The sequence below is a fragment of the Drosophila ananassae genome, chromosome 3R (genome assembly GCF_017639315.1).
Source record: "Drosophila ananassae strain 14024-0371.13 chromosome 3R, ASM1763931v2, whole genome shotgun sequence".
NCBI classification, from domain to species: Eukaryota; Metazoa; Arthropoda; class Insecta; order Diptera; family Drosophilidae; genus Drosophila; species Drosophila ananassae.
Genome location: NC_057930.1, coordinates 22,947,869 through 22,975,739, shown reverse-complemented (window position 1 = coordinate 22,975,739; position 27,871 = coordinate 22,947,869). Strand labels below are relative to the sequence as shown.

Below are 27,871 nucleotides of genomic sequence, written 5' to 3'. Positions count from 1 at the left end.
CCCCAATGACTCCCAAACCGTGCCGTATTAATATTCCACCTTCATTGACGCATTGGGAATGCTTTATGGCCACTTTCGGCATTTGTTTCGATTTCATTACCAAAATTTGTTATTGCAATAACAGCTCAAACGCTTAGCTTGGCTCAGCCCTCAGCCCCGCTCTGGGGGCCGTTCACCAAACAAACAAACAAACAAAAAAAAACCCAACAACTAGAGGAAGGGAAAAAAAAAACATGAAACGTTTGCTCCCCCGAGGGCCTGACCTTCAACACTTTGCACAAAGACCCAGATAATGTACGGGGGAAGAGAGTAATCCGGCCAAGTGCAAATCGGGCCTGAGTCGGATCACACACTCCATTCACCTCTTTTTCGGCCTCTGGGCGATGGTCCAATAAAGCGCTTCATTAACCAGAGAATGTTGGGGGCTATAAACAGTGGGCCAAAAGGAGGGATGGGTGGCTGTGGGGTGGATGCTAGGCTCCAACCACTACGCTAAATGAAAAGAGCAAAAATTCCAATGGCTAAACAGGGGAATCCCCTCGACCATCTATTTTCATCCAAAAGCTACATTTGGTTCTGGCCTCAATCAACAGTTGGTTTCCTGCGGGGTGGTGCTTGGTCCTGTGGTGGGTGTTTCAGTGGGTGGCCTGTCCAGTGGGTGGTGCATAGATTTTTCTCTTAAGTATTTCCTTTTTTCCATTCCACCATTTATTATCCCTTGAAAGTTGATTGAGTCTGGGGTGAACTAATAATCCATGAAATTTCAATTACAAGTCAAAAATTATACTCGAGGAATGTCAACCCCACTTCTATCTCTGCATCCCCAATCTCTCCATCTCTCTCACTCTCTCTACATATTTCTCTCTTTCTCCATTTCTCAGCAATTCTCCCGTGTAAGTTGTAAAAAGCTTTTCATTTTGTTGTTTTCATCTCTTTGACTGGAAAAACATGGTTACTATTCAATTTTTGCCGACTATTTGCAGAGTTTTCCAGTTTCGGTTTTTCGGGGGGCCTGGAAAAGCTTTAGCTCTCTCTGTCTCTCCCACTGTCACGCTCTCTCTCTCTTTTTAGACTGCTCCACCGCAGAAGAAAGTCATGCTCTCCGGGAAAACTGAGAGTGTGGCAGAGTGGGGGGGCGTTCCACCAGAGGCGGTGGTGTTGCCGGTGGGAGGGAGCGGTGGGTGGTTGCCGGTCTGGTCTCTTGGCTGCTTGCTACACTTGGCCAGTGGCAGTGGCAGCGTCAGCGGCAACAGCAACGGTTTCAGTTCAATTTCGACTGCCCGACGAGCAAGTCTCTCCCGCATTTCTCATCCGCAATCCGGTCGGTCTGTCGGTCGGTCTCTTCTCCTCCGCATCTCCGAATTTCTCAGTGCTTGTCTCTAGTGTATCTCCAATGTGTTCAGTGTGACAATTTTCGCCAAAAAAAAAAATAACAAAAATTGTCCCCAAAACCAAAAAAAAAAATAAATAAAATAAAAGAAAAATTCCAAATGAAATAAAAAAGAAAATTTACAAACCAAGGCTGGCCCGGCCACAAAGGAAAAGTCACTTGTGAAAATATAAATATAAATTCCTGCGTCAACTGTCACCGACGGCGGCATTTTCCAGCGCAATGTTATTTCCGTGCATTCGGCGATTTTAGGTTCGTTTGTTTGTTGGTTGGTTGGTTGGCTGGTTGGATGGCCGGGTTGGTTGGGGGATTTTTCCTATTTTGAATATTAAAAGCCAAGTGCGAGGACGGACATCAATAGCAGCAATGACGCTGACAGTTTTCCCAACCCCACAGTCCCCCCAAATGTCCTCCCCAGGCCCGGGGCAGCTCCTCAGGTTTTCCTTTGCCAGCGATTAAGACCAGTCAGAGTTGTTGGCCGTTGCCTGGCTACGGCAACGTTTACAAGCCAAGAGCTGCCAATGCCGATGCCATGCATTATACATAAGCTCTAGTGAGAGGTTTGCACTGAAAGAAAACTATATAGGCTATTAATCAGTCATAATATACAATTTTATTCAATAATATTAAATAATTAAAATTAATCTTGAAATGTAAATAAATAAAACTAATTAAGCGTTCATCTTCTATGGCTTTCACATTGAAAATGAATTATTAAATTACTTACAAAAAAAATTATTATTTAAACAAAAGACCTTGCAAAGAACAAAAGCCAGGTGTTGTATAGAAATGTATTTATAATTTGTATAGTATTTTTATTTACTTTCATATCATCCCATAAAAATACAAACTTATTCGCAATAAATAAAAAATAAATAAACACATGTTTCAAAGTATAGAAGCAAATGTTAGCCCTGATTCTCCTTCCATGATAAACTTTTTGACATGTGTTTTCTTTGGTTTAAAAATTATAAACAAATATGTGTGTGCGTACTTTGTATGCAAAATTAACAATGTAACATTGTTACCTTTGTTTGCTATTTGTTTTTTGTTGTGTAAAGAAAATAAGAGAAAAAGGCGACAGAGAGCCTGAGGGGAAAAAAAGGGGCGGCCCGGCCCCGGCCCCGGCCCGGATCAGGCGAGAAAAAGAGTAAAATGCTAGTGGCTGCTGGTCTCCAACTAGATTAAGTGTGAGCCGGAGCTTTTATTTTTTGAATCTTTATTATTAGCCAGGCACTTGGCGCCTCCAACTGGCTGCAATCAGGGCCCGAAACACACCCCCACACCCAGTCAGCTCCAAAGGGGGGCGGAGGGCTTGGATATCGGACACCGGCGAGCACTTGTGCAGTTGACGCTCCACTCGGCATACTGTCGTTATATATTAATGACAATTTCCCTGACAAATATTGAATCGATTGTAATGGTTTCTGGCAATGGTAATTGTAACTGGATGTGGTTAGTTAATGGGTATTCGAATAATTGTGGCTCTCTCTGGTCAACCGCTGCATGAAGAGGATATGCGACACAGGTCGTTTTCGAGATTAGCGTGAATTTATTAAGATATCAAGTAGCAGGCAGGTAAGGGATACGAGAATTAATGGTACGGGGATGTGAGCTCTACAATCAGTAATTATCTTAATGTGATTAGGTCTCAGTTAGCCAGAGTTTTGACTTTAAGCCTTCTATATTTAAGATTCTGTTTCCCAAGAAACTTATTAAGAAAGAAATTATAAAAGTACTACTTTTGAGAATATATTACCTCAAAAAATATTCCTCAAAAGCATACAAAGTTTTGCAAGTCTTTGAAAAGTGTTTAAACTTTAAAGTTAAATTTCCTTTGAAAACTCCTGTCGAAAGTCATACATACAAAATTGCCAGGAGCTTCACGTGAAAAGTTTCTCCTCTAGGTGTTCAATTATTGAATGGTTAATGAAAATTTAAAACAACTATGATTTGTTGTGAGATTTGCATTCAAAGAAGTTTTCGAAAAGTTCCCCACCATGATGGAATATTTGTATAGTTTCTTCAGGAATATTATTAAATTTCAAGTTTAGCCAACTCGAAGAGTGACAACCTGACAATTACGCTGAGAACAAAGTAGGACGCCACTGATACCGAACAAATAGCAAGGCGATTTTATCCTTGGACGAGTCCCCGCAGAACAGAAGCCAAGACCCGACGGAGTTTTGCCGTCGCTCTGTGTGGCATACTTTTAGGCGAGCACTTGACGGGGGAAATGGCGGACAGGAAAACTCGCGGAAAACTGCGGAAAGGACTCTCGGACGGAGGACTGAAAGCCAAATCAAGGTATCCACCGAGTCGAGGCGAACGTTTAGCGCAATTCTTTGGTTAATTTTTTATGCGATTACCCCAACAGGCAGCCAGCTGGCAGGCGGCAGACTGTAATTGCATTTTAATATTGATGATATATTGATGGCGTGTGATGTGAACTGATGTGTGATCCTGGGAGTGGAATTGGACTGGGGATGGTGCGGCGTTTACTTCATTTATGAAATTTACATTTATTTCATTTAGTGACAGGCCACCTTTCGGTTTTGATTAACGCCATTCGGTTGATTGTTTCGTTATTTGTGCGAGAGGTCAGAGGTTGAGAGGTCGATAGGAGGCAGGATGCTGGAGTTTCGTTCGGACAGCTTCATTTGCATAGTTTCATTTCGCGATTCGAATTTGGCATTCTGATGTTGACACTCGCCGCCGCCAGCTGTGGCAACAAACGGCATCGAAAGGTGAACAGCCAGAGTGTTTGTCAAAAATCAATTGAACGGTTAAGTGCCAGGACACTTCACACGGAATTTTCCACTTGCCTTGTCACTACACAATGAAAAATATTCCATTTAATGGTAACTCTGTGGGTGGCCTATATTTTTAGTGGCCCATATTTTTAGCAAACAATTGAAATCACAAGCCATGACTAGAGTTGTGGCCTGCATACCTAAAATATCCTTTTTTTTTTTGGTGGTGTATTTGTACGTTCCATTTCCATTTACAATATTAAATTTGTGACAAGCGAGCTGTGCTGACGGTAGCTGCCCTGTTTCGTCCTTTTTTTTCTGCTCAACTCCACACAAAATCCCCCTTCATCCGCCCCCGCCAGGAGCAAGTTATCCCTGCTTATGCCCCCAAAAACAAATGCATTATTTTTGTTTTTCTTCCCTTTGTTTTGCCCTCCACTCGAATAACAAGTTCATTTCGAGTCCTGTAAACAATGGATTCCATCACAACAAAATTCGTATATGTCAATCGAAAGTATTTCATTTCATTTCATCGTCAGAGTTCCGATTCCGAGTCTCCTCAAAAATTGTTTCAAACAATTTCGGGCTCCCGAGCTGAGTTCAGAACGTGCGAGGATGTGGGTCCTTTTTTCTCCGGTTGTTTACAATTGGCTTATCTGAGATTTGTCTATGGATTTCGATTACACTGAAATGGATATTTTCGAATGTTGCCGAACAACCGAACATGCCAATTATTTATTGATTAGATAGACATTAAGATTTATCTTTCAAAAGGACCAAAAAACAAAAAGCCAAATAAAGGGACCACGCTTGACCTGACCTGGGACTCGAATGGTGATATTGGCTATCGAGAGTTGAGTTGAGTGTCCTGACCTTTTGAACACAAATTTCCAATTTTAAGCAATTTGGATGGCAAGTTGCCTGGCAAAACTTTTCTCGGACAAAGTCTAATTAGATGAAAGCCATCGGCATCGGCCATGAAGTGAGGATAATTTGCATATTTCTGGAAAACTCACGAAACATTGAGTAAGACTCGTCCGCTAATTTAGTGACTTTAAAACTTTTTCAAATTGTTAAGTGTATGCTAATGAAGAGTCGTCTGGAAGTTTGCTTTACACAACTCTGCAGGATTCTTCGGCGGATTAAGTTTTGATTTTCCTTTCTTTCTCAGCATCTATTACACCGTTTGCTAAAGGTTTCATTTAAAGTCCCTTAAACTGGCAGAAGAAATGGTGTTGAGTTTCTCACTTCTCGGATATAAGGTTACAATGTTGATTGATACATTCAAAGGGAAAAGCCGTCAAGCTAATTAAACGAGAGGAGAGCAGAGACATTGAGGGAGGATACTTTGCATAATTCTGAATAATTGTGCTGAATGAGAGATTTAACGAATTTAGTGAGTCGGAACTTTCTGATTGCCAATTGTATGTTAATGAAGATTGTTCCTGAACTTTGCTGTCGCAATTTCCGTGAATGAATTATCATCTTAAAGTCGAGGCTGAAAATTTTCCTTTAAAGGTTCTTGAAAATTTTAACAAGTCATTTATTCATTGCTCGAAAATTAATTGACACATTTTCCCATCCCGGTCTGATGGGAAAACTTGCTTGTTTACCCCTAATAAGTCCCGAAAATTTCTTGGCTTTCCTCGGGAATTAACTTTTCGGCAAACCTGCCTGAAGTAGAGCATTCCCTGCTGTGTTTAAACCAATTAGTTTGAATAATTTGTTGGCGCTTGTATCATTTATAACCCGAAAACTTCTTAATCAAGCCGCACAGACCGCATTGGGGGTTTTCCCTCCGTCCGGGCTTATGTTTTCCCAGCTTTTCCCGAAACAACGGCAGAAAAAAACGGAGCATTGTTTAATTGTCCTTTGGTGCGTTTTCTTCAGTATCATTGTTCTTCTCTAGTCTCTTTTCCACGAAAATTTGTGTGGCTTAATCTCGAGGGGCGCTTGTCTCTTTCAGGATCCGGTGGATGCAGGACACCACTGCATCTTATCTTAAGGACATGCCCGAAAAAAAAAACGCATTGACAGCCACTTGATGCAGCCTTTGAGCTGCGTAGTTTGGAAAACGTTTTATTTTCCGTAGTGTCCATGGTCCTGGTTCTGGCACTGGTCCTGGCAGTTTATGGCTTGCAAATCCTCTATGATTTAGTAGTGTGTCACCCCCACTCCGGGAAATCCCACTCAGCTGTCACATAAACCGATTAAACTTTGAGCAGCTTATGCATTTTGTATCTGTCAGCTATCTCGTATCTGGAAAATGTGCAGCTCTAAGCAGCAACCCCACTGCACTCCACCTCCACTTCCATCATCACCCCGCCAATGTATCTCATGGATACACTTCGATGTCCATAAACTGCAAAATGCTTCTACATTAATGTTGGCAAATTTGTTGCTCAATTTTAGGATCCACTCGTAATGGGATGCTTTATTTTTTTTTTGTTGAATGTTTTTGCAATTATCATTGCTTTGATGACTTTTCCAACTTGATGTGTATTTTATTTTTTTTTGTTGTATCCCAACTACTCAGTCGTTCGTTTGGCAGGAAAAGTTTTCCCTGCGATTTGTTTATTATTTCTCGGTGCTTCTTGAAGCTTGATTTTGAAATAATATTAAAGTTAACTCGCTCTTCTGCTCATCAACTTGCTGTTCAAGGAGCAGAATAATTTTAATGTTGAATAATAAAATAAAGGGTATTATACATTTATTGTGCAACTGGCAACTAGACTGGAGAACAAAAGCCGTGAGGGACATAATAGAAACTGGAACAGATGTAAAAGAATTCTATGGAGAAGTTGGCCATACTTGGGCTTAAATGGAATTTTCAGAGTGTATGGCGACAGAGCCGTTGGAATATTTTCACTTAAATGTGCGCATACTTTCACAAAGAAAGGGACTTATATTCTAATTGAAAATTACTAATTTGAATGCAAACAAAAGTTGAGAGAAAACAGGGAGATTTTCTGCAAATTTTATTCAATATTTGTGCCATTATTTTCGAGATGATATTATGAGAATTTAGGAAGAGGAATTCAAGAGATGTAAAGGGGTCTATGACGTATAATATTTGACAGAATAAAGAATACTCTTTAAGGAGTGTTTAGTTTTAAGAATACTAAAGAATAATATTTACTATTCCGCCATCTAACCACAAAAAGTTTGCGTTTTTAAAGTTTGGCCTTTATCGTTTTGCCAAACTTTCACCTGAAGAGTGGAAAAGTCTTCGTTGTGCTATTTAAACTTTTTTTTTCTGACTTTTTAGTTCACCAACAAATTTTGTGTGATCATTTTTCCTTGAGCCTGAGTGCCATTCGCTTAATTTATTATTCAATTAAAGCAGCAAAAAGCAAACTTTAATCGCAGAGCAGTCATCAGCAAGAGCCCCAAAAGACACTCACTCACACACACGCACCAAGACCCCCAAAAAATCGTGCATTCAGGAGCACTCAGACACGACCACACACAGGGAGACCCACACAGGCACACAAAATAAAAATAAATATGGAAAATCGTGTGCCAAGAAAATTGCAGTCAAAATTTTTGCTGTTTTTTATTCAGGTTATTTTTTTTAATAATTTTTTTTTTCCTTGTTCTGTGATTTTTCACAGTTCGTGCTGAAGTTTTTATTGTGGTGTGGGTGTGGGTGTGCAAGAGTGTGTGTAAATCTTGCAGTTGAAATCGATTAAAAGTGCATGTCAAACTGTGCGTGCGTTCGCATTTTTTTAATGGGCTGCTAAAAACAACAAAACACCAACACCAGTGCGGGTGAAAATCATAAAAATACAGCAACAAGGACAATATATAAGCTTGCCGGCATTAACATGAAAGTGTGCGATGAAACAGTACCAACAACAATGACAACAAAAGTAAAAAGCTCCTCCTGCCCGCTCCCTCCCAAATGAAAAGCGAACAAAAATTTAAGTGCAGAAAAAAAAAAATACTGTGAAGAAAAGCGAAAAAATATGACAAAATTTACGAGCATCGCTCGTTCCTCATATTTGTACAGACCAGACTCGCTATAAGCCTTGTACTCTCTTCAAACTGAAATATTTTTGCGACATTTACTGTCAAAATATTAGCATTTTTTGGGGGATATTAATTTCTAGATGGCAATTGTGTTAAGGAGACAAAGGATTTAGGGTTCTGGGTTTGGGGTTTAGGGTTTAGTTTTTGTAATAATTTAAAAGAGGCGGATATTAGATTCCTTAAAATCAAGAATTTTGCTTTGAGAGATTAGTCTCTAGATTTCAATTGTGTTTTGTTTGGTGCCTGTAAGGAAAATCTAAAAGAAATGTTTATGGATCCTTTCTAAAAAGATCTATTTTAATATTGGCTATTATGTTCCCTAGAGTACAGTATTTTCCTTTAAGACCTTAAAAATCCTATACTATACTCCTTAAAAGACAGCCATTTCCCTTGAGACCTTTGCAAATATTTATTAATATTATATGCCAATATTAATATTATTTTGACCGCAGCTGTACTTCCCTTTCCCATATTTGCCCCCACTGTCCCCATCCACTTTCCTCTTCTCCTTTCTACCAACTGTGGTGACGCTTCCTCGTGTGGCTTGTTTTTAGTGCTTTGGCACGTAATGGGGTCGTTTCACAAGCCCAGCCTCCAGCTCCTTCCAGCCACCCAACCGCCCCTCATCACCCCCTACAGCCTCAACCCTCCCCTCCCATCTGGCCGCAATCGCCTTTTGTGTGGCGCCTGTTGTTGTCGTTGGTTTTGCTGTTGTTGTTTGCATGCCGCCTGGTTTTCTCTGGCTCCTCCAAAAAAACAAAAAACAAAAATGAAAAAAAATACTCATCGCTTGCCACTTGTGTGCCATATGACGATGATGAGATGAGCGCCAAGTTGGGTTGAGTTTAGTCGAGGCTGAGCCACAAGCTGCTAGCTGAGCTCCCCAAACTAACTGCTAAGTGAAGGCCTCCGACGGGCTAACACAGCACTTGGAAAAAAAACTAAAGCCATAAATGAATTCCCCAAACTATCAATAAATATCTATAATAGATTAGATTTTTATTCTTTTCTTCTCACGAATTTAATCGAATTTGTTTAATTAACATTCAAATGAACTGTATCTGAATTTATGAGAACAAAAAGTTAATTGTCTGACCACCTTTATGGCTGAGAAAAAATGAATATGGCTTATATGACTTTTAATTGACAATTTTTTTTGTTTCTGCTCCAACAATATGGAAAGGTTAGTCGTGACATAATTTTTTGTTGGCTTTTTAGAGTGTTTATAATTGGTTCTTTGTTTTAAAACAATTGTTATTGGATGGGTTTTTTTTAAAGTTTTTCTCATTGATATTTCCAATTGAATCCTTAAAAGTTTTTATATAATTTTAATGACACTTTTTTGTGGCATTTGTTTTTATTGCCCTAAATCCTTTTATTAAATTTTGTGTTCAGTGAAATCTTGATGCTAGGTGACGGTTTTCCCGCAGAAAACTTATGCTGCACCGCCTCACAGCCATACAACCTTCAACCCACAACCAACCCCCTGCTTCCGTGAACTGTCCGCACTTATCACTTGATGATGGCAACTCGGCGAACGGAGTCTGGCTGACGGCTGAGCCTGTTCTGGCCCGGCCCCGGCCTTTCCTGGCCTGGCCTGGCTTGGCAGTAGTACTTCCCTCCGTTTGATGTGATATGAAGAACCGATTAACGACATTCAAGTCCCTCAAAACGAAGTCTTTCGCTGTTTCTGTCTCTTTGAAGCCGCTGGTTGGCAGATTTGTGGAAACCACGAAAGCAAATTACGTTGACGACCAGCATCATTTTCCACTTTATTGAATTACCCCAAAACGGAGCAAATATAGGGGCAGATGGTTATGGTGGGCATGGGTGGGGTGCACGAGGAGGAAGTAACCAAAAGGAAGAGACCTGGCCACAATGTGTGCTGGATTTTTGGTTCGTGGTTTTTTTCTCGTTTTCATTTTCGTCTGGTCTGTGTGCAGGACGACGGGACGACAGGACGACGATTCCTTGTGCCAGATAAACAGAATTTCAATTTAAAATAATTTTATATTTTCTTTGGCAATTTCTCCTGTGGGCTCAAGCTCCACCTCCAGCTCCTGCTGATGCTGCTGCTGCTCCTGCTGCCCTGCCACATTTTCCTGCTGCCTTGGCATAATTTTTGGGGCACTGTCTGTCTCGGAGGGAATGTCTTTACTTAGCCTTAGACATAAAGAAGTTATCAGCATGGCGTTTATGGTTTGGCTTCAAGGGGTGCTCCCCGGGGGGGTGGATCCTATCTAAATCCCAAAAAAACCGCCTGTCAGTCTGCCATTCAGCCAGTTCTCCCCCGATGCCTTTCATTAGCCGCGTAAAACTCGACGACTGTCAGTCGCTTTGTTTAACTTTTTGTTAGCCCGTTTCCACGTTTGTTTGTTTGTGTGTCTGTTTGTTTTTTTGTCACAATTTTGATGAGCCCATCACCTACACAAGAACGGGTGGCCTCCTCTCCACATAAGGGAGCTCCCAGGACACAGTTCTTTATATATTTGTATATATATAGTGTACGTAGATACATAATCGTCATTGTTATGCGCATTTGAGGCACTTTCGCTAGACACCCAACTAGCAACTTTTTGCCAACAGTGGGCCCATTCCATCGAGGGTGCGGCGAAATGGCCAAATTAAATAATCCAAATTCCAGCGAATTTTGCTAAATTGGTAAATTTGATTTGGGGCATTAATGAGTCACCGAATAGCACAGATTTAATTAACAAATTGAATCAAAATTTGGTCATGAAGATTTATGGTTTGGCTTATGGCTCACCTATCAGTTTGCAATGCCTGATATTCGGCTCAAATTGTACAATAATTTCATTAAACTAACTAATTTTGCATGCCAATTTTACAATAAACATTTAATACAACACGTTACCAATCATTTCCAAAATGGTTCCCATCGATGGTAATATCTTTCACAATTTTTATCCGATCCTTGAAAGGAATACCTTACTTCTAGATCGATTCCCCATCATTCTGCATCAAAACCTCACATCAAAAATTTTTGATCGATGTTTTTCATATTTTTCTGATGGACCCCTTGCAGAATCCTGGTTTTCCATATATGGCTCCCTGCAAATCCCATATCTTCCACAATTTTCAACCGATCCTTAAAAGGAATACCTTAATCGTTTTCTAGATCGATTTCCTATCATTCTGCATCAAAACCTTACATCAAAATTTTTGATCGTTTTTTTTCATATTTTTCTGATGGAACCCCTTGCAGAATCCTGGTTTTCCATATATGGCCCCCTGCAAATCCCATATCTTCCACAATTTTCATCCGATCCTTGAAAGAAATACCTTAATCGTTTTCTAGATCGATTCCCTATCATTCTGCATCAAAACCTCACATCAAAATTTTTGATCGATGTTTTTCATATTTTTCTGATGGAACCCCTTGCAGAATCCTGGTTTTCCATATATGGCTCCCTGCAAATCCCATATCTTCCACAATTTTCAACCGATCCTTAAAAGGAATACCTTAATCGTTTTCTAGATCGATTTCCTATCATTCTGCATCAAAACCTTACATCAAAATTTTTGATCGTTTTTTTTCATATTTTTCTGATGGAACCCCTTGCAGAATCCTGGTTTTCCATATATGGCCCCCTGCAAATCCCATATCTTCCACAATTTTCATCCGATCCTTGAAAGGAATACCTTAATCGTTTTCTAGATCGATTTCCTATCATTCTGCATCAAAACCTTACATCAAAATTTTTGATCGATGTTTTTCATATTTTTCTGATGGAACCCCTTGCAGAATCCTGGTTTTCCATATATGGCTCCCTGCAAATCCCATATCTTCCACAATTTTCATCCGATCCTTGAAAGAAATACCTTAATCGTTTTCTAGATAGATTCCCTATCATTCTGCATCAAAACCTCACAACAAAATTTGTATCAATATTTTTCATATTTTTCTGATGGAACCCCTTGCAGAATCCTGGTTTTCCATATATGGCCCCCTGCAAATCCCATATCTTCCACAATTTTCATCCGATCCTTGAAAGGAATACCTTAATCGTTTTCTAGATCGATTTCCTATCATTCTGCATCAAAACCTTACATCAAAATTTTTGATCGATGTTTTTCATATTTTTCTGATGGAACCCCTTGCAGAATCCTGGTTTTCCATATATGGCTCCCTGCAAATCCCATATCTTCCACAATTTTCATCCGATCCTTGAAAGAAATACCTTAATCGTTTTCTAGATAGATTCCCTATCATTCTGCATCAAAACCTCACAACAAAATTTGTATCAATATTTTTCATATTTTTCTGATGGAACCCCTTGCAGAATCCTGGTTTTCCATATATGGCCCCCTGCAAATCCCATATCTTCCACAATTTTCATCCGATCCTTGAAAGGAATACCTTAATCGTTTTCTAGATCGATTTCCTATCATTCTGCATCAAAACCTTACATCAAAATTTTTGATCGATGTTTTTCATATTTTTCTGATGGAACCCCTTGCAGAATCCTGGTTTTCCATATATGGCTCCCTGCAAATCCCATATCTTCCACAATTTTCATCCGATCCTTGAAAGAAATACCTTAATCGTTTTCTAGATAGATTCCCTATCATTCTGCATCAAAACCTCACAACAAAATTTGTATCAATATTTTTCATATTTTTCTGATGAAACCCCTTGCAGAATCCTGGGTTTCCATATATGGCCCCCTGCAAAGCCCATATCTTCCACAATTTGCATCCGATCCTTAAAAGGAATGCCTTCATCGTTTTCTAGATCGATTTATTATTAATTTGCATAAAAATCTTATAACTGAATATTTTTTAAAAATTTTTTGATTCTCTCTGGTAGCAGGAACCCTTGGAGAAGTAGGACGTCGCCTGGAGTATAAAAAAGTGTAATCTGCGAAATGATATATCTTTAGATGGCGTAGATTCTAGGCCAATAAGCCTCTGATTCTTATGTGCAGTCATAGCTCTGGAATGCCTTAAATGTTAAATACATTTTTGGGGTAAATGATGAAATAAAATAAAAGCGCAACCACTGTGGCCTGTCAGCCGCATTCCGTGTCCCAGTGGGCGCCATTCTAGCTGCGTGCTTAAAAGAGCATTGCCCGCCGGCATTATGTTTTGTGTCAGCACTAAAGATGAAGGCGGCGGGGTTCGTGGAGTGGTGGACGGCTCAGGGAGAAGCTAGATGCTGTGGAAAAGGGTGGGGGAGCAGAAGCGACGGCATTGCACGTACGTTTGTGGGTTAGCAGGCCTTTCATCCCGGCTGCTCTGCTTTTGCTCTAAGTTGGCCATGTTGACTATGTCATTTGCTAATTTAGCACAAACTGTTTGAGTCTACTTGGCCTAGCCACACTGGTTCAACTTGCATTTGCCAAAAGGTCAACAAAGATTGGCCGGGACACATCCAAAGCAAACGAACATTAATTAAGCAGGCCAACGGTTCGGTTCCGACGATGGATGAATACGACAAACACACACACACTCACCGCCCTTTTTGCAGAGGATGTGGAGGGTCGGCTAAAAGGATGTCAGGCACATGCATAGGGAACACTGCTGGCCAACCGAATAATAACCATCTAAAATTCCATTCATACCCACAAAGAGCCATTCATAATTCTCCAAGAGCTTTAGAACTTAATGGATTTCTCACTTTTCCTTTTATTTTTTTTTGGTTTTCTGTTCTTTCCCCTCATATTTTGCATTTTGCATTTGTTCGGATGCTGAATTTTTAGTGCAAGCAAAATCAATTTGTAAAATTTGAACAAAGTGTTGTCGAAAAGATTGATGAGGTTATCCGCATGCTGTGGCAATGGGGTGTTCTCATTCTCCTGACACCCAGTGTGCCACTTTCGAGGAGGTGGAGGAGAAGGAGCAGGAGGACTATTGTGGCAGCTCTATCAGAGCCCTAATGGCGATATGTCTGGCTTGGCTCCGACTTCATCCCATTGGGGCCATCGATGAGCTTGACAGAGACTAACGTTGACTCGTCACACACGTTGACACATTGTTAGTCAAACAAAAGATTTCGCATGCTAATTCGATTCTCCGCTCCAGCACAAACACACATCTGGGCTAAGACCCCATTTTATTTTTATTTTCTCTTCCCTTTTTTGTTTTTGGGAAGCCCAGAAGCCAATAATAAAAACGTTTATGTGGGTCACCATACCACGGAGAGAAAAAAAGTGCCATTCGGTTTTTGGGTTTGACATTCCCAATCTATTGACCATAAATTATATAAAATGAATATTTACGTTTTTAATTGCTTTGGTGAATTAGGAAATGGATTTTAGATTGCATAGGAAATGTGGAATTAATTATTTTTTAAGCTTATTCAAAGTGATTTTTAATGAGGGATATCGATGGATATTTTTCCAAATATTTTATTCTCTGTGCATTCTTAACTCTAAAGCTGATGTTGATAAAGCAAGGAGCACGACTCAGGAAATTTGTTGCGAATTTCTCTCCACACGCCGGCACGGCACGCCGGAACGCCTTGTAATTTTCATTGTTTTTAGGCCGGGCCGAAACGAGATGAGACGATGCTTGACTTCCGCTTCGACATTCATCCTTTTTCCGTTCCTCGCTTCCTAGATGTACGGAAGTGTCGTTTTTCAGCTAAGAAGGGCTTAACTTTTTCCTTTATGATGCGGCTCACGCCTGCCAAGAGATACAGACACCGCCAGCAAATCACAGAGCCTCAGTCCCAATCCCAATCCCCAAAAACCCTCCCAAACAAACCCACCCAACCGAGGACACCCTGATTTGGTGTGGTTAATTTTTGAGGTCTCAGCAAGGTTAGCATTAAAAATGTATATCGAAAATAATATTAATTTTAATGTCTGGCTGACGCTAACGGCAAACCTAATTACACTTGTGATGGGATTTTTGAGTTGGGTTCCCAGAGCGCTCCCAGGAACTGATAAGGATGAGCCATCCTTAACCTAAACCGATTATTTACGGGAAGTACCCTTTAAAATTGGCTTATTGGGGACACCGTTTTAAGGCCGTGTACGGTTCAATTCGTAATTTGGCTAAAAACATAAATCCATTAGCCGACACTGCACCACTCTTTGGACATAAAATATGCGAAAAGTTATCACCAAACGGAGCAAGAAATGGTCAAGTTGCAAAGTTTTTGCCTTTTCTTCAAACTAAATGAAAAAGTATTAATATATCCTTTTGCCACTGGCGGCCATTGCAAATTATTTTACTCTTGGGATTGCCAGAAAATTCCCTTACACCCACACACAGAAACTCAGATGATACAGAAGGACCTTTTCTCCCAAAACAACATCTACACTATGGGTGTAGTTTGGCATATCCCAGCAAAAAGACATCAAAATTCGTACCCTTTTTTTGGGTGAAATAAAAGTTGTAAGTGCATATGGAAAAAGAAATGGAAAGAAAGGACGAAAGCCAGGCTAGTGTGTTCTGGCAAACAGTTTCGATGCAGACTAGTTGGGAAAGTTGTTTGGCCAAACTTGTTCGAAAACTGTTTGGAGTATTGACGTTTGTAAACATTTTTATGCTTTTTCGGTAGCCGAAAAATTTGTATTGCGCAATTGGAAAGATAAATGCTCAATTGTAGTTCAAAGTTTTGGCTTAAAAAATGATTAAACACCTCTGTTTAACTTTAAGGGCCATTATCCTTTACCACTTTGGCTGCAGCGACAATAAATTAAATACAAGCGACTTTTAAGCCCAGTGGGTCAGGATTTTATTTAACAATTTTAACAGCCGCATAAGCTCTGCGACAGAGCTCTGGGCTACCCACTGCTTTGGCCAAAAGAAGAAAACTGTAATTGGAACACGACCACCACAAAGTTGCCGTCGGTTTTATTATCTTCGCTTCTGGGTTCTGGGTTCTGGCTTCGCGCATTTCATTTAAGGGTGTTGATGCTGTTTATGTTGTTGCCACTGATGCTGTTGCTGCTGCTGCTGCTACTGCTACTGCTTATGCTTCACTGCTGCTGTTCGCATATTGTCGTGTGTTTATTACAATGCAAAGTGCAAAAAGGAGAAAAACAGTCTCAACTAAAATGTAAAACCCCCAGGCAATATGATACCCATTATCTGCCACTCGGGCCGCACAGCACCACAGTACACACACCAAAAACACCGCACTGAAAAACGTCAGCGAGTAAAAGTTTAAATAAATTTTATGTGGCTCAGCCATCGCATTTTCCCATCCCATGATCATATTTTTTTTTTTTAGCTTTTTGTTTGGGGCTCGTTTTTTGGTGCAGGGCCGCTGTGATGTTGGCGCATATGTTTAATCAGCAAAGTAAACCGACCGACCCGAGTCTGACCCGGCTTCCAGTTAAATCTCACCTTCTGTCCACTGCGCCACGCCCCCTTATAAATAAAAGTTGCTCTTTTTTTTTTGACACAACCACACGGGCAGATTTTGGCTTTCAGAGGATGCTTACAGTGCGTTTCGGTAAGGGAATATTAAGCCAAAAAAAGTTTAGGAAAGTATGAAAAACAAGCTAATTGGTAAAAACTGTACCAAAAATTTTCTCTGACAGACCCATCTGACTTGTTATAATTAATTTTGTAAAGTCAATTTATTTAATTTCAAACACATGTGTTTGATTTTCTATTTTCCCTGATTTTATGCAAATTTCATTTTCTATTTTTCTGGATATTCTGGATAAACAGGATATTCAATTCAATTCCAGACTCTCTCTAACTCACTGGCTCCTTTAGAGGCAAAATGATTTAATTTATTAATTATTCTGACGCTGCAATAGTTGGCTTTATTTAATTATTTTCAATGACCGATGGAAATCACAACCCACCTAACTAGTTGAGATTATATTTGTTTATTCCGGTTGACTGCCGCCAACCACTTCGGGTCGATTAAATGTTAATCCTGTCCGCCGACTGTCACCTGTCATACAGTTTCGAAACGGACTGCTTAATTTTGACTGCAGCATAAAGTTGGTAAAGTCAATGACCAGTTAAGTCAACACTTCGTCTGCCAGCTGAAGGTGTTGTGGGCGGTTGGTGCGAAGGGGGGGTGGGGTCAAGGGTCAGGTGTCGGACGACGAGTGGATGAGTGGCTCCATATTGAAATCGTTTACATCACTGCCGACACTCTCACATTTTAATATTGCATTTTAAAGAGGAGCATAAAACTGCTGACGCGCGACCGATCCATTTTTGTGTTCATGCCGTCCAAAAGGATATTTAAGGATAATATTGCAATGCGCGGACAAGCAGCAACAAAGGAAATCCAAACAACAAAAAATAAAAAGCCTCTGAAAAGTCCTCTCCCGAATAAAGTAAAGTGCAACAATATTTTTGTTTTTTTGTATTTTTTTTCATAGGATGCACCGCAAAATTTTTCTTTTATAAAGAATTTCCACCGCGAACCTTAAACCCTCGGGTGACAAGAGGGATTTTTGTCCTTGTTTTTATTTCTTTGTGGCCTTAGGCAAGTCAATCAATTTTTTGTGGCATTTTTTCTAACATATTAACAAAAAAGTGCGAATGTTTTTGTTAAAGCTTGAGGAATTTTTTTGGTAGTCTATAATAAATATAACAAAATATGTACATATATTACAATTTCTGTTGTTATAATTTGGGTTTTTAAATATTCTCCTAAAGGACACTTATTTTTCCTGGTGCAACGAGAAAGCTTTGTAGCCCAGCGGATAACAGAGGATATCGTTATGTATAGCTTGTTTGCTTTCTCTGGTAAAATGTTGTTAAATTTTATGTTTCCACAGGTAATAGTAGTAGCGTCATCCCAAGGAAGCGGCAACCCCTGCTGGGCTCCATATTGCAGCGGGTTTTTTGATTGATGTTGCTCCTTTTCCGCCACCACCCCATCCTTTTCCAACTGCCGGCTGGCTTCCTTTTCCCGGCCTTGGGTCTGCTTCTAAGGATGCTTTCCCGGTTTCCTTCTTACTTGCTTACAATCAATTTAAATGCGCCTCTGTGCATTGTGAAATTCTCTTTGGCTAAATCGTTATGTTCGGGGGCCATAAAACTGGATAACTGGGCCATGTTGCACTTTCCACACTTGCTTGCCGTGCTATTGGGCAAACTTTTCCGATGCAAAATGATGCAAGTTTCCCGCTCGGAGCCTTTGTTTTCTTTCTTTGCCATTGGATTTACTCGCCCTGGCTGTTGGTTTGTTTGTTTGTGCTTCCTCCGAGATCATTTATCATTTTTATAGCCCCTGAATGGGACATTGGACTAATCTAAATGATACCATCGCTCCTCCTGCCACACGGCAGCAACTTAATGGAGAAATAGTCCAACGATAAAGACATAAATCAATCAATTTTCGGGAGCGTTCCTATCGAAGGCAGTCGGTACTTGATGTTCCATTGTAGCTTCTTGAAAATGCTGGGCGTAAAAAGCAAGTAATCAGAGTCATTTATTAAAGAGGAAAAATTTGATTTGTTGAGATCATGAATCCTGAAAAACAAACAACAGCTTTCAGAAACAGAAATTACTTGGCACTTAACTTCCTGGCCCTCGGGGCAGTGTTTAATTTTGTTAATTAAAACATGGATAAGCTTTTTCTATTTTGGGAAGTATCTTTTATTGTGAGCTACACCCACCACCCAGCTTCTTAATTTGACACATTTGACGGAGGTCCTTTCAATCATATTTAACTTTGCAAGAAAAATTCAATTTATGTTTTAATCAAGTTGGAAACTTTTCCCTATATTTTCTCCTTATTTAGCAAATAAAGTTCAACTAAATTGCAAAATTCCAAAGCAATAAATATAATAAATGGTTTGACATTAGTTTTCCGCATCGCGTGACATTGATAAGGGTTTGTAATAAACTAAGCTGACCAAGGATACTCTAACTTTAAGTTTATTTCTCCTATTTTTGTTCCCCTGTCACAAGTTTTAAATTCCTTGCCAATAAACTGCAAATATTTAAATACACATGCTAGCTTTGAATTCCTTTGGGGGACAATTACATTGATAAATTCAGACTTGATTTCCATCGAGAATATTAAACAATTTAGTAAAAAAGCAAATAAAAAATATTTTACCTCATAAATGTGTTGTACGAAGTGCCACATTTGAAGTAGTTGTGGTGATGGTGGCTGAACAATTTGCCCTAATTCTTCTGCCACAGTGACCGCAAAGTTTCACCCCTCTAAGTTCTGGAACTGTGCGAACCACATCAGTAGCAGCAGCACCACCACCACCCTATACAGCCCCCTCAGTGGCACTCATCTAACTTGGCTGGCAGGCAATTGAAATACACGCAATTGAACAACAAATTGAATTATGCATTGCATATGCTTCTTGTTTTGTGTGCTGGTGTAGAGTAAACAAATTGATTTTGATTTGATTTATTTATTGACTCTCGCCCACTCGTTCTCTTTTTTTTTTCCCCCAAAACCATACTCACAATCCGCCTCTATCAACATCAAGTTCCCCAGTTCCCAGCGTGCTCGTTTCGGGTTTTGTCAGCACACTAAAAAAATGGGAAATGGGAATGTTCAAAATTTTCCATTCTCATACAAATTCTTTACAATTTTTTTACTAATAATCGTGGAAAAAAAGCTTTATTTTTTTCGTTTAAAATTGCCAATTATTAAGACACATTTCTTTTTTATGGATTTTTGTCACGCGTTTGCAGATTTTTGTTCGATTTATATATGAATGAAATTATTCAATTGGGATGATTATTTTTGTACCGATTGTTGGCTATTTTTGTTTTATTTTTAATATTGTTATTGCTATTTTAAGTATCTGTAGAGGTTATTTATTTTAAAATAAAAGAATTAAAGTTATATTTTCATCTGAAAAAATAATATTGATAATGGTTTGTAATTACATTTAAATGATACTAAATTATAAATATATTGAGGGCGTTGGAATGGTCCAACACGGCGTATGAGTAATTTTAACAGACGACATTATGTATACGCCCTGTAAACATTATTCGAAAAAATATCACAGTTGAAAAATGTACTACTCCTCTAGTGTTTAATAAAAAAATAATACTAAAAAAAAACAGATTTCGAAGTTTAAGCAGAAAATTATAATAAAATATCCTAAGCCTTGGACAAAAAATGGGAAAAAGACCTCTGACTTTCTAACTTAAATTTCAATCAAAAATTCATATATTCCGAGCCGAAAAACTTATAAATAAATGTTAATCCTGATATTCTTGGAATTTTTGCAGTGTGGTAACACATTTTTGCGCTTCGCTTGAAAATGCTAGAGATGGCCCCAAATGGATTCAGTCGGACAGTGGCGGCGGCGGCTGCCTAGAACGAAATAGAAAATATAAAACGGAAGCCCGAAAACCTAAAACCGTAACCGAGACCTCAGACTCGAAAATAATGTGCAGCAGCAACAGCGGGCACTGAAGTTGACAAGACTTCACCACATCCACACACGCCCACACACCATACACCATACACCCACACTCGCACACAGATACCCACTAATACACACATCGAGGAACTAAAAGGATATATAATACACTTATTTTTTGGGGGGGGAGCGGAGTACAACAATGGTCATCCAGTGCACATGTGATTGCAACTGCAGTGATAGTAGAGATAACCGGAGCATCATCTCCTGCCTGCTCCCCGGAAGAAGCCAGCCGTATAAACTGGAACTGGGATTGGGATTCGGATCTTCGGCTGTTGGGGGCGATGATATGGAGCATAGGATTCCGTACTATCGCCGATTATCGAATACCTCATCGGCGCTGTATGGCAGCTGTCCCCAGTTATTACCCAGTAGCAGCACCACCCATATTAGCACCGGCAACACCACCACCACCGCCAACAGCAACCACCATTCCTGCCAACGGAATTTGAAGAATCGCGATCAATCGATTAACTTGGAAGAGCGACAATACTCGAGTCTGGTGAGGCCCAAACAACGGAGTCCGGTGTTGTGCAACAAATGTGCGCTGTGACGAAGATACAATCTGAGCTGTGAGCACCCGAAAACCACGGGGAAACATCAGGAAATCGGCACCACCAACGCCAACGCCAACGTCAACGCCATCGACAACACCACCATCAGCACAACCATTCAAAAGGACAACACGAGCCAGCCGAAGGCAGAAAAGGATTTAAATCACACTCCTAGCTATTTGTGCCACGAGTGCCGTTTCAATAATCAGCCATTGGCCTGGTGGGTCTCATGTCCCCGGCTCTCCCACTTACCCACAGCAACTACTGCTGGTGCTGGTGCTGCTGAGCAAACGAAAATGCAGTCCACGGGAACGCCCAGTCGGCATTGTGGAGGCGTTGGAGGTGGCACCACCACTAACACCACAACACCGCCCACTCTACCGCGCTTTCCCAGCAAACGGCATTGTGACAATTTTGGTAGCTATGCCACATTGCCCACCATTGAGCAGCAGCAGCAGCAGCAGTTGCCCCACTGCAGTCGACACGGAGGAGGAGTAGGAGGTGGGGTTGTAAGCTCTGGGGTAAGCGGCAGTGTAATGCCAGCCCCACCACCCCCACGCTACGCGAATCCCAATTTGAATGGCTGTTGTTATATGTACAACCCCATGCCCACCCACCATCAGCAGCAGCAACAGCAACAGCAGCAGCACCTACAGCAGCACCACCACCTCCAGCACCAACACCAGCATCAGCACCACCCCCACCAATACGCCCCGCCGCAATATTGCCTCTGCGATAATTGGTACCATCAGTCGCAGCAGCATCTCCACCAGCAGCACCACCAACAAAGGAGCAAGCCCCTTTTGGCCAACGGTGGCTGCTACTTTGGTAAGTACACTCTTCAAAAATATACATACAAACTCTCCACGAAACAAAGAAGCCATAAAATATTGGGCAATTATAAAATCCAGCACCTACTTAACTTGCAAATTTATTTCCTGACCATCTAGAGGAGAGCATCTAGTTTAGGAGAAGGATGTCAGGAAATTTAAAATTCAATTTGTGTTCTAGCAACGGAAATTGGTTTTCTGAAAAATAGAGAATCCTTAAAAATTAAACCAACTAAAAGCGAAAATAATTAATAATTTAAATTTATTTTCAAGTGTTTAGTTTTTGGATGACAAAGAGTACTTGACGGGAAACCAGGCCATTTCGTCCATCATTTAATCAGCTCTCGATTGTTTTTCCATTCGCAGGCTATGATGCCCATCACGCGCTCCAGGCACCGCCTCCGCCCCATCCCAGCCACATTACGGACGAGGAGGATTCGGCGTTTCCAGGATTGGCCGATCGGGAGTTCCACCTGCTGCACCGGAACATTCCGGCACTGCGTCGCACTGGCGTGGACACCACACGCATTAGACAGGTGAGAATCGGATGGAGTCCATTTTGGAAAAAACCACAGCTATGGTGCCACCTGGAACCACCCACTTTGCTGGTGCTTGTCAAACTTTAATTGCCCCTCTTTGTGCGTCTCGGTTTATTGTATTTTCAGTACTTTTATCCCGACGGTGGCTGGGGTTGGATCATTTGCGGTGTGTCCTTCCTTGTCCACGTCCTGACCACAGGACTGCAGCTTAGCTACGGCCTTTTGTTGTTCTATGCTGTCGAGTATTTGCATAATGCCAGTGGAGTAGGTGAGTTCGGAAGTCAGCAGAAGGAGAAGATCTGTGTATGGCCTTATTCGGAATGCGTTATCAAAGACAACCGTAGCCTGTTGTTATTTTCCAGTTTTGCCTTTTTAGTTTTCCTGCTCATTTGTGAGGTGGAGAGCTCTGTCTCTGTCCTCCTCTGAGCCTGAACCTGTACCTCCCATCGAGAGTAATCAAAATGTTTGTCATTCTGTTTGTGGGCTTGTTTGAAAATGCAAATGCCTTCAATTATACACACATCCACCTGTGTATATATGGCCAGGTGTGGACTTTGGCATAAATTTCATTTGCACTTGACAGTGCGGACATAATTTAAGAATAGTGTGAATTTAGTTTATGGTTTCAAAGCGACCACAGGCTGAGATTAAATTGTAAACAGGAAACTGTTAATAACATTTCAAACAAATGCGTGGCTTTGCATATTTTTCTCGAATTACATTTGGCAATAATGGGTCGATTATTTTACTCTTTAAATGAAATTTGTTTATTATTTATCATATATCCTAAATCAACCTGTTAAGAACTCTTAAACACTTGTGTTCCTGCTGACGTAAAACCTCCGGAAAACATTTTAAAATATTAACGCAAAGACAACACCCTCCCAAAAACGTGTTAATACCCACCTGCCATCAATAAGTTGCCGTCATGACCTTCTTGACGAAGGTTGACTTTTCCGCTTTAAAATATTATAACTCAAGAGCTTAATTTCACTTTCCGCAGAACTGTTGGGCGCCCTGAGCTGGTCAGTTTCCATGGTGGCCACATCGTTTGTGGTCTCCCTCTGCCGTAAACGCTCCATCCGTCTCCTCTCCATTGTGGGTGGCCTGGTGATGCCCCTGGGCATACTGTTCACCTCATTTGCCACGGAATTTGGCCAGGTTGTTTTCAGTTATGGTGCGTATATAGTACATATATAAATAAATAACCTGCCAGCTGCCAGTTAGTCGGCACCGGAAGTCGCCTAACAACACTGAGGGAAAACCATCCGACTTCTTTAAATCGAAACTTTAAGCCTCAGACTGCTTTTAATTGAAATGGAAACAAGACTAATTGAAGGAGTGCTTAATCTTGTGCAAAATCTGAAAGGAGGAATTCGATTTCCACATTTATTTGTCGGTGGTTTTCCCTCAATGTAGCGGGGCAAGCGAGTGAAAAGCCAACCGTAAGCCATCAGCTTGAAGGCGCCTAACAGAAACACCATTCAAAACACATCCCCAGGCATCGTGTTCGGCGTGGGTGTGGCCATGGTCCGGGAGGCATCCACCGTGATGCTGGGCAATTACTTTAAGCGGCGCCGTCAATTCGTCGAAATGGTGGCCATGTCCGGCGAGGGAGTGGGCATCGCTTTGTTCTCCGTCATTTTGAAGGAGGGCGTGGGCAAGGCCGGCTGGCGCCTCGGCCTCCAAATCGTCGCTGCCCTGACGGCCCTCAGCTTCTTCATGGGCCTAATGTACCGGCCCGCTTCCCTCTACCATCCCCAGCGTCGGGCCATTCAACATCTTAAAAATCAGCGCAAAAAGGTGAGCGAATCCCCCAGAGAAATAAAAGTTTATTTCCCACATCATTCATGAAAATGTGAACCTTAACTCGGTTGCCTTCCAGATGCGAGAGAAGAAACCAATCCTCAGCCAGGAGGTGGAGAGCACACCTAGATACTTATTTTTGGACATATCATCACTGAAGTCGGTGACTGTTAAAATTTTACTTATGACCTCCAGCGTGGCCTCCTTTGGCATTTACACACCCATGTTCCTAATGGTGAGTTTCGACTCAATTTATCTTCATAATTTTGGCCAAGTGCTTTTAAGGATAATGCATTTTATTAATTTACCGAGTATACATTATAATTTTCTTTAAGTAGTAGATTTTCTTAAAGTATACATCAGCTTCTCTCAAACTTTTTGTTACTATAGTACCGGGTATTGTTAGTAACTCATTTGATTTATTCCCGCCCACAGGCCCTCAACGCCGCCGAGCAGGGCTCTGACGTCCAGGAGTTGGTCCTTCTGCAAACTTTCCTAGGAATTTCCATGGCTTTGGGTGTGGTTATAGCCGGTGCCCTGCTTCGACGCTGTTTTGTGATTAGGCACTTTGTGATCAATACCAAAATTGTCACCCAGGCAAGTCATGGCCCATTATTTTTTGTTTGCCCTCTTGCTGGAGAAACTTTGTTTAATTTTGTTTGTTTTCTCATCTGTAGCTCTTTATCTCTATTGTGGCCTTGGCTATCCTTTTTCTGTCCTTTGTCATGGGCTACACAGGACTCTGCATACTAAGCTGGCTGTACGGCATAGGTCTGGGTGGCTTCCAGTACTCCCTTAAAATTTTGGCCCTTGAACGCATTAAGCTGAAGCACTTCTCTAAGGCTTGGGGTGAGTGGCTGTGGGCTTTTTAAAAATTTAAATTATTGATTTAATGGCTTCCGTGTAATGCTTATGTTTTCCTCTTAAAAGGTTTCATACGTGGCGTCGAGTCGGTTCCTGTGCTGATAAGTGTGCCACTCACATCGTTTCTGAACGATTACTCCCTTAAATACGGTCGAGCTGGTTACTATATATGCTCGGCGGCAGCGGCTATCTCGGGAATTATTATCTTTTTCATAAGCGAACCGCAGCATCAGCAGCAGCAGCAGCATCATCAGCAGCAGCAACAGCAGCAGCAGCAGATGCATCATCATTATCAGCACAGAAACGGACACTTACCGACGCCCATGCTGGTCCGGCACTCCTCCGCCCGCCAGCACCGCCCACACATACCACAGTTGGACTACGGTTACGGGGAGTATCCTGCCCCGGATCTCCTCAGTCGCAGTTGCATTAGCCTCAATCAAATGGAACCCTATCTGCAGACCAACTATTGCCAGCGTCACATGTTGCAGCAACACCAGCAACAGCAACAGCAGCAGCAGCAACACTCCCACCTGCAGCAATTGGCCTGCCAAAATCTGGATGTGCAACAGCAGCAGCAGCATCAGGTATTCAATCACTTGGAAAAATAATGAATAGTTAACTGATAAAGTCTTTCATTAAATGTATTAAATGAATAACAATAACCTCTTTGGTGGCTCACCTCAAACACCTTTTGAAATTAAAAACCCATAATTTTATGTCTCTGCAGGTAAGAGGAGCCTATCAATTGGGACAAGGAAGCATTGGCGCCAGGATGGGGAAGCGTTTGCAGCGCAGCCTGTCCTTCATCCAGCAGCACAACTGCTGTGAGGGACAGAACATGTACTGCAGCTGGCACAGCACCTACGAGCTGGGCTGCCACAAGAGCAACAAGTAAGTAGACAGACGGCAGTCAGGCATGGAGATCCCTAATCGCACCCCGTGTGTGTCCAGTGTCCGGGCACCGAACAGCTTAAGTCCTGTTCCTTTCAGCTGTAATTGAATAGCAAATCAAAGTTCAGTTTGAAATATCCTGGTGAATTTTTTACATTTTAAGTTGCCATCAGTACGGGCAGCTTAAAAAGGCTAAAAGGGCAACAACTAAAGGGATAACAGATCAGCATAAAGATACAATTTTTTTGAGGGGCTTACAATGAATAGATACTACAATGCTGTATAAAAAAATTCCAGTTTATTTATCGTACATTTTAAAATGAATAATTCATCAGACACTTTTTCATTTCAAGAGTATTTTTACGACTTTATTGAGAGTTAGCATTTCCATTACATTGACAATAATTTATTGTTTTTTGAAAAATAAATGTGAAATAAATGCTGCGGCAATTAAAAGTCATTACCCAGGTAATAATCAAAATTTAAGTTATATCAATTCTGTTTTAAAATAAATTTTTTTTGTAAGCTATTGATATGCTAATAGAAGCTTTGAAAAAAAGCCAAATGTTTAATTTGACTTTTCATTCGTTGGTCGAGCAATCAAATTGCCGAATTTCATTGCCCACAAAAATAGATTTATTTGCATAAAATTTAGCCGAAATGGCCGAGAATCGCAGTAAACAAAATCGAATACGCAAATCTGTGTGAAATCAAAAACCAATTAAAAGATTTCCCGCCGAGAACAAAACAATCAACGGCAATCAGGCCGGGAAGCCCTAGAAAGACAATCAATTTCGTGGCGGTTCCTGGCATCTCCTACTTGCTCATGCCGTTACACACTTTGGCCATTTTGCCGTTCAACCATTTTGCTGTTTTGCCACTTTGCCACGCACACTCACACAGCTCACACACACCACACCCACATTACACACATACCACCATACCACCATACCATACTCATAGCACAGTCATGCCACTCACCACGTGTCGACACACTCTGGCCTAAACCTTGGAAATTGACTTGCCATTGCAGGTCCCCGGCTCTGGACAGACAGCCATTGATATGCACCTGCAGCAGTCCGAATAACAATCCAACCACCTATGGACAAACCACCACCCACTCCACCCGGAGTCGGAGCGTTCCGGAGGGTCTATCCACGATGTCACAGCAGTGTAACTGCCGGCACGGCTCTGGAACCATTCCGGGTCTAGGACAGGGACCGGGATCGGGACCCACGCGGGAGTTCATCTACGTGCCACATGCCTATGCCTCGTTACAAAGGACCCCCACCCACCGCCAGGGCCAGCGGAGTGGCGAGGCTGGCAGCTTAGGGGGCGGTGGTGCCTGCTCGGCATTGCGGAGCAATCCACAGTGCCGGCTGAAGCGCTCCCAATCCCTGTGCCGGCCCACAGCTGTGCAGTTTGTGGAGCAAATCACCACGTCCGTGTAAGAAAAGAGGCGGTGAAAAGTGCACTCGGAAAAATTATGGCCTTAGACTATATAAATTATTAATTTAAATGCCAAGAAGACAAAATATATGTTACTTACTAAAGAGTGTTCGAGTTTAAGTTTATTTGAAAAATGAATCACTATTCCATTTTGAAAGTCTTAAAACCATACTACTCTCAAAAGGTTTTAATTTCCTACTCTCAGGTTTCATGTTTAGAAAAAGAAACAATATTTACATATTAAAATTTATTTAGGTGCTAAAATATAATCAATTAAAAATATATAAAAGTACTATCTTACCAGGAAGGAAGGCCTATTTTCTCCGAGTGTTACTAAACCCATAAAAATGTGAAAAATTCCCCGCAACAATTGGGTCCTATAAACTTATATTTTGGTATTATAGTCA

The 27,871-nt window shown here is 41.1% G+C and overlaps 1 protein-coding gene across 1 annotated transcript; it reads left to right on the top strand.

Annotated features, from left to right (window-relative positions):
* The first annotated feature begins 1,127 nt into the window (after positions 1-1,127).
* Positions 1,128-27,871, top strand: LOC6498064. Its single transcript, XM_044716579.1, is given in 12 exon segments — positions 1,128-1,642; positions 20,335-21,910; positions 22,279-22,448; positions 22,578-22,719; positions 23,455-23,628; positions 23,953-24,254; positions 24,337-24,492; positions 24,693-24,854; positions 24,935-25,106; positions 25,188-25,708; positions 25,852-26,015; positions 27,049-27,871. Coding segments are annotated over 11 exon segments (3,621 nt in total). The 5' UTR covers positions 1,128-1,642; positions 20,335-20,670; the 3' UTR covers positions 27,467-27,871.